The sequence below is a fragment of the Vanellus vanellus genome (genome assembly GCF_965231255.1).
Source record: "Vanellus vanellus genome assembly, chromosome: 3".
Classification (NCBI taxonomy): Eukaryota; Metazoa; Chordata; class Aves; order Charadriiformes; family Charadriidae; genus Vanellus; species Vanellus vanellus.
In genome coordinates, this window is record NC_138907.1 from 78,823,801 (window position 1) to 78,838,841 (window position 15,041).

At 47.1% G+C, this 15,041-nt stretch overlaps 1 protein-coding gene across 1 annotated transcript in view; it reads left to right on the top strand.

The window, feature by feature from the left end:
* Nucleotides 1-688: 688 nt before the first annotated feature.
* SCML4 (Scm polycomb group protein like 4) overlaps nt 689-15,041 on the top strand; it is a gene marked incomplete at both ends in the record, with an annotated part of 48,454 nt that continues 34,101 nt past the window's right edge. Inside the window, 3 exons of the mRNA XM_082481482.1 lie at nt 689-844; nt 8,797-8,926; nt 11,483-11,683. Of these exons, the coding sequence (XP_082337608.1) occupies nt 689-844; nt 8,797-8,926; nt 11,483-11,683 (487 nt within the window). The remainder of the gene's footprint in view (nt 845-8,796; nt 8,927-11,482; nt 11,684-15,041) is intronic.

Here is a 15,041-nt window from a genome sequence, read left to right on the forward strand (position 1 = left end):
AATTCTCCTCTAACACGGCTGGCTACCTTGTGCCGGCAGCCTTGTGGTCCAGTTCTGCCTCCTCACTCAGGAGTCCTGTGAATGAAGCAGAGGCAAGTTCATTTTGGTATTGGTTGCACTTCTAAGGTGAGGGAGTATCTGCAGAACCATGGAATTTGGGAAAAAATCAGGTTGGCAGTGACCTCAGGAGGTCATCTACTCCAAACTCCCTGTGAGAGCAGGCACTGACTGATGGGTGCAAGCTCGTGCCTTCATCACCCTTCTCTGCAGGATGCAGGGTTAAAGGTGGCTGTTGTGGGATTCACCTATTAGACATCTGTGACAGACACCTCGCCACCTGAGCCTGCTCCCTGTACTGTATTCACGGTCAGCGGAGAGAAACGGGCATGACAAGGGTTTTGTCCCACTTTGGAGAAGCTGAGCCAGCTGTGGTCAGGTGAGTCCCACCCAGAAGTGCACATCTGTGGTGTCTCTCTTGCTGCTTTATGATGGATGGTAATAGGGAAAATGACAGCATGAGAAAACTGCCTTTGGATGAAAAACCTAAAATGAAAAACAAATAAAAAGCTCCTTTTCTTCTTTCTTTTTTCTTTTTTTTTTTTTTTTTTCTCTTCCTTCTGGTTGATCAGCAGCCCCGGGGCAGATGAGCCACCAGCCGTGCCTGCCCACCAGCCTGGCTCCCGGGGAGATGCAGTCCCCCCGAATAGCAGGGAGGAAGCGAGGGCGGCCCCCGCTCCAGCCGGCGCCCATCAAAATGGCTGTTCACAACCTCTACTCGGCACCGGCTGGTGCTCTGCCGGTTGTGAAGATCCCAAAGAAGAGAGGGAGAAAACCTGGGTACAAGGTAGATACGTGTTTTTTCACACTCCTTTTCCACTTCCTGTTGGGTTTAATACATTTCCTCCCAGAATTTCAGTGAAATGCGGGAACGGAGGCAAAGTTGTGCAAGTGTTGGGCAGGGCAATGCAAAAAAAAGTAAGAGAAATTAGTTTCTCTTCTACCTGAGCTGGTGAAAAATAGAGGGAATCTATTATTTTTAAAGTTTACAGTTATTTTAATTTGCATTGTTTGAAAATAACTTGTCTCCCACAGTGTCGTGTGAGATGGCTGCTCACCTTCTGGGAAGTGTTTCTCATTTGTCACTGTTTTCTTCTCTCTCACTAACTGTGATTAGAAATGAAGCAAAATGAAAGGAAAAGGAAAGGAACATGGGGGAGTGGGAATAAAATGAGAAAATAAAACTAATTTCCAAAGGACGTTTTAGAAAGTAATGAGATTTCACTTACTGAAGGAAAGTCAATTTTGATTATTTGTCTGCTCGCTTTGGGGGGAAATCACGCCCAGCTCCCAGTGCAACCGAGGCAGGGCTAAAGAAAGAAAGAAACCCTGAGTGCCTTAAGCTCTTCAGATGCTGCTGGGGCTCTCCCACTGTACCCCACCAGTGGGCTCAGCACCAGCAGGAGCGGGGGCACCATTGTGCCTCAGACCAGGTGACAATGGGACCGTGATGCTGAGGGCAGGGGAATTTATTCTGGGGAGTGAAAATGAGCTACACTGTAGTGAGGGGTCTTGTTGTCAGTAGATTGCTCCATTATTCTCTCCGTCTCTGTCCACAGCCAGCTAGGGGCACCAAACATGTTTGCTGTGCCTGTTCCCTGTTTTTAATGGGAACGGGTACAGACATGGGGATATTTAAGGGTCGTGTGGATATAGTGCTCAGGGACATGGTTTAGCGGTGGGCTTGTCAGTGTTAGGTTAATGATTGGACTAGATGATCTTACAGGTCTTTTCCAATCTAGGAGATTCTGTGATTCTGTGATACACAGTCTGTTACGCAAGGAGGGCAAATTGCTGGCAGTTAGAAAATAATAGCTGCTTAAGTTCCCAATGTCAAAACAGAAAAGTGAGTAACATGAGCGCTGCATGCACAGGGCCTGCCCCAGCCTTCCCTGGAGAAGGTCTTGGTCCCGGGTGTTGCCTGGCTCTTCCCTGGATCTTTTCTGGTTCACAGGAAGCAGCAAGGCCCCGTGCACAGTGCTGCCGGCCGAGCTCTGGGCACAGGGACCAAATGTCTCAGCTCCTTGTGTTTGGGCTTTATCTAGAGCAGGCTACCCTTATGGTTGCCCTTCCCTCCTTTTCACCTTCTGCCAGATCTTCTTCTTCCTCCCATCCTCCAAACTCCATCCTTCCTCCTCTCTCTTTTCCAGGCAAGCCCTCCTCACCATCCTTCTGCATCCTGTTTCCAGTTTTACCTACTCCTCCGCATCCCCCTGTGCAACACCTACTGCAGCAGACATCAGTATCTCACCCTTTAATGCTTTCTCCTCACCTTCTGCCTTCTTCCATGTCGCTCCACGCTGCCCCTACTTCATCCGTACCCTTCTCTGCTATGGGGGCACATTTTGAAGTGTGTTCCAGTTTGTGCTGAAAGCAGACCCTGCCTGGCTAAGAAACAGTTCCAGCAGTTTCCCATTTCTTCTAAAAAGCCTTAACTTTGGTAACGTGAATGATAAAACAGCAGCGGCCAAGCAGAGCCAACCTGACAGCAGGGTCAGGTGTCCCTCTTGGGATTACCACAGAATTTTATAGCGGTAATCCAAAATAGAGCTGCGTGTCCGAGCTAAGACTGGGACAAATACTCCAGTGATTTGTAAAATGTGGGATAAGTAAATACTTATTATTTTTCACTTCAGTATTAGGTTAAAACTCTGGGACAGAATTATCTGAATTGTCTTACTTGAGGTACTTGTTATTACAAGTTTTTTTTAAATTATATTTATTTTACTTTATTTATTACAAATAATAATTTAAATTATTATCAGTAAAGCTGGGTCACTTCTTGGCTCTTTAGATCAAAACCATCCAAATCTAGGATAATACTTTGGAGATGTGGTGAAATTGAGTCCCTGAGATGATCAAGTGATTTTCCAAATACAATGAACTTGTATGCAGAATTTCGGCAGACCCCATCCCTTCTGCCCCTGCTTGTCTTGCTGACTTCTATTTCTTACTCCTGCATTTAGATTTGATTTGTAATTTGACAAAAAAAAAAAAAAAAATGCTGAGGGCTATGTTCTGTTCCACCCAAATGCACCCATCCACCTGTGAAAAAGCCTTTCACCAACCACCACATATTTGTATGCAGGAAAAGACAAAAGGGAGACTTAACTTTCCTAAAATTCTGCCTTAATGTGGTGCTTCAGACCTAGGTGGCTGAGCAGTTGATCGCCTTTGCCCCCTCCTCTTCCAAAGGGAAGCTTTTCCCCCTGCTGGGTGCCACGCACACCTCCTCCCTGTCCCCAGGGACTCAGCGGGGAGGCGATGCCATCCCTCCTTCAGCAGTGAGTCTGGGATGACATTATTTCTCAATAAGCGACAGCGAGTAAAAAACCCATCCTTTGATAACCGATGGCTTAAGTTTCTGGAGCTGACACTCATGAGCTGTAGCATCCATGGCATCTGGTCTGGCACACTTTATTTGCACTATAAGTTTTGTACACCAAAGCGATGTTTTCTGTGAGGCACCTTTGTACGCTGTTCGCTCAGCTGAAGTGAACCCCTCTCCATCAAAAACTCTTCCCCGGCGTGACTCAAAGATTACATTTTTTGATGGGGAACTCTAGCTTGATTTAATTAGCTTGCTAATTGTATGACTTTCAGATACCATGAGACTTAAACGCCTTTTAAAAAATGACTCCCTGCCCAAATGGCAGAAGACCAAATTCTTTATAGCAACCAGATAGCTGAATTATTACAGAACAGATGGAAAAATACTTCTGAATTTTTAGCAAACTAGGAATTTACAGCCTAGATTTAAATTTATTTTGACCGAGATGTGAATAACAGACATTTTTAATCACATGCTCTTTATAGCCAGATGACCCATTGCCTGTTTTTATTGATATTAAAGGAAATATCTGTGTCTTCCTAAAATGGTATTTCATCACACTTCACCACCAAGCAAAGTCCTTTTCCTTGCGCTATCCTGTTTATTTTTTCACAGTTTTGGTTATAAAATTTCATCAGCTGTTTTTCCAAAAAACTGCTTTGTACCTGATGTGGAGCTATTTGCCATAAAATGCTACATTTTCCCTAAATGCAATATTCTTTCTGATTTTCTAAATCTCTGGGAAAAAGTCTATTCTGACAGCCAGGGCGGAGGTTAGTAGATAGATTGGTTTTATTTCTCTGGCTGCAAGTGAGAGGCAGCCCCGAAGAGCTGCCTAGAAAACCCATACGAGGGTGAATCATGGGGGGATTCATGGTTTTAAAAGACATCAGAGCGACATCCATGCAGGGCAGTGCTGCAGCAAAGACCACCACATCCCTCCCAGAGGGCAACAAAGTGATGGCCCCATCCAAGCGGTCTGAGGGAAATTTGTCCCCTCTGTGCCACTGCAGCAGCTCCCACCTGGGGAAGTGGCCCCAATCCGGGGTGAGCAGTTGGCCGGGACCTTGCAAGCTCCTGCCAGGCAGGGCGGGCAGCAAGAGTCGACCTGCGCAAGACAGAGTGTGGAGTGACAATTTCCATTACAAGCCATAGGTTCCCCTGCTGCCCTAGAAGTCACTGTTAATGATGACAAATAAGCAGTCAGCATTGGGACACAGTGGGGCTGAGATTGCACAGACAACCTTCAGGTGCCCTGATTATTCACCTGTCCTGTGATACAGCCTTGGATTTCAAGGCTGCGTAAGCTCCTCTTAAGGTTACTTGCCTCATTCCCTGCAAAACACCCTGTAGGAGGCTGTGTGCAGACTCCCCTGCATCATTTGCTGTGCGGAAGAAAGGTATTGTATGACACAAGAAGAAAAGGTGGGAAAGACCTTGGACTGTGTTTTGCTTTTGCCAGCACGGCATTGACCCCTCTCTGATCCAGTGACTGAGCTGAGCCCTGACTTGCCTCATGCCGAGCCTCCTCACCTGCAGCCAAACGCACAGAGTGCGAGGTATAGCCAAGGAGCCCAAAACACGTACTCAGAAGCTCTGGGCTTCCCTGATGCAGGTTTAATGGCACCTTTCTGTCCAGCCATTGGAAGCCCACATGGCAGGACCAGGCTGGCCCAGGCACTCACCTTGGTGCACATCTGTGTGTGCATCTGCAGGGGCTGGAAGTGGGTTTCTGTCCAGCAGCAAAAGCTCTTGTGGCCAGGAGGTACCTCTGCCCTCCTGGCTGGAATAACACAGGCCCATGAGGACGGGGTGAACCCCAGCCTTTTCTAGCAAATGTTTTGTCAGGACAAGGGACAATCAGTACAGGGGAACTAGGGGCTGTAAAGATGAGGACCTGTGATCTAAGCTGTTTGAGAGAAGTACAGGGAAAGTTTGCATCTTGGGTCATCTTGTTTCTTTCCTTTGTATTTTATTATACAAGCTGGCAGAGAACTTGTTCAGAAGAAAAAAGAACTATCTGGGAAATTTTCTTCCCTCTCTTTCACTTTTATTTTTTGGTGTGGGATGACGGAAATATGAGCTAGATGAATCCTGACTTCTCCAAAGTAACAGAAACTCCAGGACTCGACAGGGTCCTCCACAGCCGCTGTATATTCAGACAAGCCTGCATCTGCCATCAATGGCACGAAAGCCCACGTTCTCCCTGCATCTAATGCACTGCGATTTTGGCAAAGTAGACACGCTTATTTTCTTCCCTAAACCTCTGATCAGCTTTCTCTGATCTCTTTTCCATGGTAGAAGGTGCATAAGAGCGGGGAGTTGGTTGTACATCTTGTTTTAAAGCAACTATTGCCTTTTATATCTCATGCTGTGCATATTAAAACTTATGCCATTTGATATTCAAAAGCTGATTTGAATACCTTACTATGAGGATTTCCCAAAGTGCTCTGACAGATTTGCTCTGTCTCTTTCTCTTTCTTTCTCTCCACCATTTTTTTCACTTTTATGCCCATGTACTGCCAAGCTCTCGGTCAGCTGGTTGGTTGGATTGGCTTTTTGATAGAGAAGAATCAGTCCAAGAAAAGACGTCTTTAAATCAAATACTTGGCGATCTATGCTTAGTGATATTCAGGAGCTACTCAGGGGTTTCAGTGTCCAGAAGTATTTAAGCCATGTTTGCTACCGTATTGTCTCCTCTAATCAGGCACTGTTTTATTTTGATCTAATGAAGGCACATTCTTCTCTACCCCTAATAAAATGGCATTTATCTGTATCCAGAGGCTGTAGAGCACATACTGTTGCAATTAAGTTTGCAGTAAACTGTTTGCTAAAACAGCAAACTGCCAAGAAAGGGCTTCCAAGCTACAGAGTTTACACAATTCTTGCCCTCTGTTTATTTGCTCTTGAACATAAGCCTGCCTGGGCCTCCAAAAGCCAGGGAACAGGTGGAGAAAGAGGTCTACTGAGCAGTGTTCCACCTCCACTGAGCTGATGGTGCTGGTGGGGCAGTGCACACTCAGATGATGCACAAGGCTCAAAGGATGGAGAGCGGACTTGTGTGCTTGTGTTTGGGGCAACAGGGCTGTGAGCCAGTCAGGATGTTAAGGAGCCAACATGCAAGTGAAACAGAAGTTACTAGGTGTATGCTGTCTCCAAAATAGTCTCTATATAGATGTGTGCATGTGTGAGTGCATATATGTATTTTTTTATATATGTATACATAAATATATATAAAGTATATATGAACATCTCTATATAAATATATGTACTTTTATATCTTTGCATATACTACGTACAAACAAATTTGTATTTATTAATTATGCATATATATCTATGATCAAAAGGAGGCCCAGAAGGCTAGCACAGGGGATACCCAAAGTTTCACAGTGCCAGCGCACTTCACCATAGAAAAATGAGTCATCAACATGTTGTTATAGAAAATAAAAAATCATGCTGCTTCTCACCTTCTCTCGTGGGATAAACCCCAAACTGGATGAGGACTTGAATTTTTGAAACACTGTTTTCCTCCCATTTATTTTAATTGCTTGGGAAACAAACTGACAGCGCTTTGCTGCTGGTCTTTCCTGATGCCAATCTGAAGGCAAGACAACCCTACAGAACCAGTTCAACACGGGCAGGTGAGGACCGGCACTAGCCAGGGGCCAGCTCAGGGTCCCTACTACCCTATGGCTGCCATACAGTGGGAGGTCAAATCCATAGTTGGTCTTAGAATCACTTATAGAACATTTTCTCCCTGTTCAGGCTAAATCCAAAGGAATTTAACCTGAACAGGGGAGGGGAGGTGGTGGCACAATGTGGGGGTGGTGCCTGGCACTTCAGAGACAGGTGAGATGCAGCCTCTGCCCCAGGCACCAAACAGAGCCCTGCAGGGAACGTGCCTGGATAAGGAGCCAGCTCTTATTTCCATCGGGGCTTATCATGCCCACTTTTCCACAGAGGCTGGTCTGAGGGAAACTCTAGGTTGCATAAAGGAACAAGTTCAGGGAGGGCTTGGTGGAGATCTGGCAGGTAAAAATTACACCCATCTCAACAGAGATGGCCTTTTTGTTTGTTTTGAAGGGTACCATCCCAGCACAGGCTACCGTGCTACTGAAAGCAAGAGAGGCCCTGAATTCTCTCTTAGCAAGGCCCTTGCTGGGATAAGCCAGTAACTGGGGAATGATCCAAACTCCCAAAGATTTAATGATTAAAAGCTCACTTAGATGGTACTAAGTCCATCAGCCTTCCATCTCCCTTCCCCAGGTTTCTGTTTTTACCGTTACACTCAAACAGTGACCATTATTTTAGACAGTTGTAATCATAATCATGGACAACATGACTCTTTATTCAAAATGACTTCTACACTCCACCAGGACTTGCTCAAGGTTTGGTTTGTAGGTAGTGGTCTGGCTTCGTTTCTACCTAAAATATACTTTGGACATTAATTCCAGTTTAGGCATAAGCTCTGAGAGAAGCAATACTCTGCAAATTTAACAGGGGTAAAAATTCCTTTTCATTCTTATGTTTGTCACTTAAAGCATTTTTACCTTTGGCCACTGAAAAACAACAACAAAAAAAATCACCTTCAGGAAGAACAACTTGGTGTAGTATATGTAAATATATAAACCATCCAGCTGTATGCTTGGCTTTCTGCTTTCCCCCTGCTTCCCTTTGTAGCAAGAGGAAAAGCAAGAGTGGTACCTTCAGGTCACATCCATCAGGTCAGCCCTTTATAATTACGAGGACCTGATCATCACTTGACTGGTGAGACATTGCCAGTTACCGGCATCGTAAAGACGTAGTGATATTGCACTGTAAATTTCCATCGTGTTTCACATCTCCAAGCCAGGCTGCAGGTCACAAGGATTACTGGGTGCAACAGTGCAGCAGTTTGTATTTACTACCTGGTAATAACACACTATGGACCACAGCCTGAGCTTATTTACATGGGTGTCAGCCCAAAGTAGGCTCTTGGTGCCACTGGATTGAGACAAGATTTACACCCCTGTAACCAAGAGAAGAATTTGGCCCTGAATTATGATGTAGTTAAAGACCCTGTGTTTCCGAGTTGTGGAGAATTGTTTACACCCACACGAAATATGTCGTAAAATGCCATTGCGCTGATTTGTTAGAGCGTTAGACCCAATTTGCTCAGGTGTAAATAACTACCCGGTGGGTGGCATAATATTTGCATCCCGTAACTTAAGGCATTGCTGTCTGCTGCAAATCAGTCAGGCATCAGGATTCAATATCCTCCCGGGAGCAGAACGGATGCTCCTGGCCTGGAGAAAGTGATGCAATAGCAGATTGCTAATGAGGGGAAGTTCATGGGGAGTGACATACACAGAAAAAAAATTGGAATATATTGTGTATACTTTCATTACCCAACTGGCTATTTTTTGCAGCTGAAATCTCGTGTCCTGATGACTCCCTTAGCTATCTCGCCACCGAGAAGCACACCGGAGCCGGATATTAGTTCAATCCCCCAGGACGCAGCTACGATACCCAACTCGGCCACCCCACAGGCTCTCACAGGTACCCAGCCTCAAGTGCTCCTTGGCAAAGGGGGTTGCAGAAACCATGGCCTGCAGTGAGACGCTGTGCTTTCCAGAACAGGTGGAGGTCATGAAGACGGGATGTTTGCAGATTAGACTGGTGGCCATTGACAAAGAACAGAGATGTCCTGCAAGACTATATTTTGACTGCCATATGTCAAATTTAGTGGAGAAGTCAGATCCATTCCTCTTGAAATGTGGACATCAACATCCCACGAATACTACCATTTTATACCCGCCACCCCATCAAACGTGTTGCAATGACGAGACTAAACCCCGGTGTGAACATGAAGCATCTGTTCCAGCTGTGGGGAGAAGGACAGAAGAGTCATGGTCTGCCTGTACGCAGGGTTACCAGCACATAAACCCCAATGCCTTAACACAGCAGCAGACTTGGTCATTTCTGACTGTAGTCAGGGAAAACCCAGCCTTGTCCTTTTTTTGCTTATATTACCAGAAGTAACATAGGTCAATGCTTTTAAACAGATGTAAATGAGAAGAATCAACAAGACAGTTGATTTACCCAGAGGTTTCAGCAGAGAAATGGATTAGATAACATTAGAATCTAAACACAACACATAAATCCCATTATTTCTTAGCTGGGATGCACAGAGGAGAAGTTTTCCATCTGCTCTGGTAGCAGAATGATACTAAACGTAGCGATGATGACGATAATAATATATTTTATTCTCATTTATCCCTTCACATGCAAAGACTGCAAAGCACTTGGCAAACATTAGCTGAGGAGCGTTTCATAGCGCTGCCCTGAGAGGTGTGCCCAGTGCCACTTCTGGAGGGGAACAGGGAGGCACAGTGCACCAGCCCCACCAGATCTCTGGGGTGGCCACAGAGGCAGAAACTCCATGGGTCATTTTGGGCTCTGCAGACGTGGCACGCTGCACCTCAAGCTGCCGATCCCCATGCTGCCAACACCAGCTCTCCCAGCACCTTCCCGATGGTGCATGGAGGCTCCCACCAGAGCAGGGTTTGCAGGAGGTGGAGGCAGGCTCAAGCCAACTTTTACACCCCTGCCTGCACTAAAAAGATTGTAGAGATCCCAGCTCCCCAAAGAGGGACCTAGCATGCTGCCTGCAGGCTGTGGAGTCCCTCCCACAGCTGAGCCCCAGACAAAACCAGTGGCTTGTCATGGCAGAAGCTATATCCTGCAGATTTGGCAAGGTTTGGCACAGTGGCACACTGGGAAAGCTGGACCCTGACAGCCCCCTGGAATTCATGCATGCTGCTGCTGTCTTTCAGTGCATTATGCCTTTTTTTTTGTTTGGCACTTGGAAGGTGTAAAGTGCTATGTAATGATAAGTATGATTGCTATTATCCTCCTGTTTACCCAGGATATACTGCTTGAGCCCCTTCTGCTCTTCAGTGAGAGATGGGGTAGCAGAGTGCGCTGTGACAGTCGCACTAGATTTTCATTACGGGGATGCAAACTGTAAATTATTTCCAACTTTACACAGCTGTCATCATGTCCTCCACTCTGCTTGATGGGTTTTTTTGTCACATATCTGATTTCTGTCAGAGGATAATGTTATATTGTCTGAGAGATGACAGCTCGAGCACACTCAGCCAGCTATTATAATACGTCTCACTTTAGCCTGACTTTAGGCTGTGTCTTAGTCGCCCCTAGTTACCACAGCATTACCTCCGCTTCCTCCAAGACACAGTTAGTCTCAGCCAAGCTTAAGATAAGTTCATGCTAGCAAGAGGAGCACACTCAATTTTTGGCTGTTGCCGGCAGGCCTGATGGCACGTAGGAAAATTGCTTTTGCAGGCAACAGCACAGGGAAGGAGGCATATAGGGCTTGACTGTGGGGAGGCTGGGACATCCCTTGCAGAACCCCTGCATGGCACAGTCGCGTGGCTGTGGTCCCAAATGGGGATTTAGCACTGAATATGGTATACATTTTCCCTCGAAGCAATGCAGTTTGCAGGGAGCTGGGTTGGATGTGGGGGTCAGGAAGCTCCCGAAGATGCGGGGTCTGTGCCATCGCACTGTGCGGCTCAGCACAGCATAACCCTCCCGAAATTGCAGCTGTGTTAAGGTCAGAAGCAGCAAGGAGCCAAAGTCTCCCAAAACTCAGCTCAGAGCAGTGTTTCTCAATGGGCTTCTCAATGAACCAGTCTAAAAACACACTGAGAAAATAAATAAACAGACAAAGCCACCGCAGGTTGGAGTTTACCCATTGCTGTAAGGTCACCCCTGCACTCCCTGAGCAATTTTTCTGGTCACCAGCTGCATGGACGAGGTAGTCTGCAAGACACCAGACCCCAGACACACACAGGGGGGCTTCCATGAGTTTCTTTAGTTGCATGTAGCTTATCCTCACCTCTGACACAGAGCAAAAGCCCAAACCCAGCTCACTTCACTTAGGCAATGAGTGATCAGCGTGAGTAAGCCTGTCCGTGCCTTCGCAAATGGCAGCACTTCACCAGTGAAGGGAAGAAATAAATGGACATGTATAAAGCTTGGACACTCTCAGAGCCATTTTGTAATAACTTTGTTGGGATTTTGTGCCTACAGTCTGCATCTACGTCAACAAACGAGCGAAGCTGGGGCCGTACCTCGACAGGAAAAAAGTGCAGCAGCTGCCAGAGCACTTTGGGCCTGAGAGGCCGTCGGCGGCGCTGCAGCAGGCTGTGCAGGCCTGCATCGACTGCGCGCTCCAGCAAAAGGTGGTCTTCTCGCTCATCAAGCAGGGCTATGGAGGCGAGATGGTGTCAGGTAAGGGGTTTTGCGGCCAGCTGGGAAGTGCTTAAAATCGTAAACTGATGATAGAACCATAGAATCATAGAATGGTCTAGGTTGGAATGGACCTTAAAGATCACCTAGTTCCAACCCCCCTGCCATGGGCAGGGATACCTCCCCCTGGATCATGTTGCTCAAAGCCCCATCCAACCTGACCTTGAACGCTTTCAGGGATGGGGCATCCACAACTTCTCTGGGCAACCTGTTCCAGTGTCTCACCACCCTCAAGTAAAGAATTTCTTCCTAATGTCTAATCTAAATCTACCCTCTTTCAGCTTAAAACCATTACCCCTCGCCCTATCGCTACACTCCCTGATAAAGAGTCCCTCCCCATCTTTCCTGTAGGCCCCTGTTACGTAAGGGAAGGCTGCTATAAGGTCTCCCTGGAGCCTTCTCTTCTCCAGGCTGAACAACCCCAACTCTCTCAGCCTGTCCTCATAGGAGAGGCGCTCCAGCCCTCGGATCATCTCTGTGGCCCTACTCTGGACTCGCTGATCCCCAGTCCCCAGTCCTAGCTGTCCCATTCACATCAGCAGGCTGGCAATCAGCTTTGAACATCATTTACTCCTTTGTAAAATGAGCCGCTGCAAGAATTGCCTTGGTGTCAGATGAAAACACATTGGTAAAGAGCATTGCAGTGGTGATTCTGGGGAGGAATAGGGCTAGCTCCAGAGTCCTGTGCTTACTGCTCTTTGAAAAAGCCCTGAGGCCAGGCCTGTCAGCTGAGCTTTTCACCCAGCATACGAAAAGGAGCAGTGTTGCAAGCCCACTTCATGTCGCATTTTGCCACCACATGTTGCTCTAAAGGAAAATTTGTGCAGAGTTTAGATGCTGGTGCGTCCTCTGCCTACAATTCATGAGCCAAATCTGCCCTCAGCTGTAGGAATTGCAAAAGTCCCATGGCAATTCCTCACACAGCAGGACTATACAAATATATTAGAGAGAATCAGAGATCAGAGGGAACTTCCCGGGAGCTCCTCATCTTCCCTCAGTGTCACTTCTCGCTGTGTCCCGATGAGTCTCCTATGTTCCACGTTGAATCCCCCGCCCCGGCTCTCAGAATGAACATGAACTTTTCTTTTAATCACAGCAAGAGTTTTGTGTCGCAACATTGTTTCAGCACACGGGGATGCAGTGGGAATGGAACAAGGAGGGGAATATGGGAAAGAAGCCCTCCAATGAGTTGCCACTGTTGAGTCAGGCACAAACACGAAGCCAAGGACTGCAAGTCCAATCAGTTTTGCAGGGACCACAGCAGCTCAGCTGTGCCACTGGGACCTCCTTGTGTGGGAGCCCAGGCTCTGGCTCATTGTGCAGCATATAAATCCTGCTTCCTCCCTCTCCTCTAGTTCTCTCTAATCACAGGTGTGCCTTCCCTAAGGATCATCAGAAATACTCTAAGAATGACCCAGATTTGTTCACAGAAACACGAGACCACAGAAATTATTGCAAAGCTTCATTTTTGCCTGGTTTGTGCTGCATATATGATTTCCATTACAAGCAGAAGAACCACGTTGTGCGCCAAGCCTGCCAAAGCCCTTGGTCTCAGTTCCTCTGAGCTGGCTCAGCTTCAGGTACCTGAGCTAAAAGCACCCGGTCAGCATTGCTCCCAACTTCATGCCTTTTCTAATCATCGAGCAGGGGTGAATGGCCTCCTAGTCATGGTGTGGCTCTGAGATTGCAGCTGACTCCCAGCCCAGCAGCAGCGCAGACAGTTTTTTGTCATGGGCTTTCCAGTCTTCCCATGGCTTGGCTCAGAGGTGCTCAACCAGCTGTGGAGCATGATCCCTTACAGCAGATCAGGCCAGCAGGAAATCTCTGAAGTTATCCCAAAGATTATAAGTCTAAGATTGCAGTTTATACTCTTTTGTAGTGACTGGAGGCTGTAGGACGGGAAAAATCCTTCCACGTGGTGGAGTTCAGGCAGCCATATCATATATTCCTCCCTGCAAACCTGTTGACACCTGAATGTGTCCTGCTACAATTGATCCTGGTGGGTCTATTGTGACCCCTCCACCTCTTTCATGGCTGGGACTTATGCCATTTTGATTCTTGGCTAAATATATTACCTGACAGCTTTGTCCAGGAATTTTAATTGCTCTGCTCTTACCCTTGAGTTCAATCTCAGATGTATTTCTAGAGAGCAGTGCTCATCCTGCTAGGCTGAAATACACAGTTTCTTTCAGGTCCTCTCTGCATTGTGAGGAAGATCATGGGATTACTGAAAGAAGTGCAGGTGTCTTCCCACAGCCCCACATAGCAGAGATGGTGATGGCTGCAGTGCCACAGGGAAACTTTCCGGTCCCTGAACATCGCTGTGGCCTGCCTGTGCACCTTGTCAAGTATGAATTCACCCTTCTCAAGCCCGGATGACCACAATCATAGAATCATAGAATCATAGAATCATAGAATCATAGAATCATAGAACGGTTTAGGTTGGAAAGGACCTTGTTGATCATCGAATTCCAACCCCTGCCATAGACAGGGACACCTCCCACTAGAGCAGGTTGCCCAAGGCCACGTCCAGCCTGGCCTTGAACACCTCCAGGCATGGGGCCTCAACAGCCTCTCTGGGCAACCTGTTCCAGTGCCTTACCACCTTTGAAGTGAAAAATTTCTTCCTAATGTTTAATCTAAACCTGCCCTCTTCCAGTTTAAAGCCATTCCCCCTCATCCTATCACTACATGCCCTTGTAAAAAGTCCTTCCCCAGCTCTCCTGTAGGCCCCCTTTAGGCACTGGAAGGCTGCAATAAGATCTCTCCGGAGCCTTTTCTTCTCCAGGGTGAACAGCCCCAACTCTCTCAGCCTGTCCTCATAGGGGAGGTGCTCCAGCCCTCGGATCATCCTCGTGGCTCTCCTCTGGACATGCTCCAGCAGGTCCATGTCCTTCTTATGTCGGGGACTCCAGAGCTGGATGCAGTACTTTAGGTGGGGTCTCACGAGAGTGGAGTAGAGGGGCAGAATCACCTCCTTTGACCTGCTGGCCACACTTCTTTGGATGCAGCCCAGGATACGGTTGGCCTTCTGGTCTGTGATTGCACACTGCTGGCTCATGTTGAGCTTCTCGTCAATCAGCACCCCCAGGTCCTTCTCCTCAGGGCTGCTCTCCAGCCATTCCCCGCTGAGCCTGTATTTGTGCTTGGGATTGCCCTGACCCAGATGTAAGACCTTGCACAATGGTGCCTATCAGTCCAGCTCAGGTTTCACCAGGACTTTATGTAGTGGAATTGACACTCCCTTGTCTCTCCTGGAAATGCTTTGTTCAATACTTCCTTGAAATATATCTTACTTTTTCATTGCTGTGTCACCTTGGTGGCTCATGGGCATCTGGTG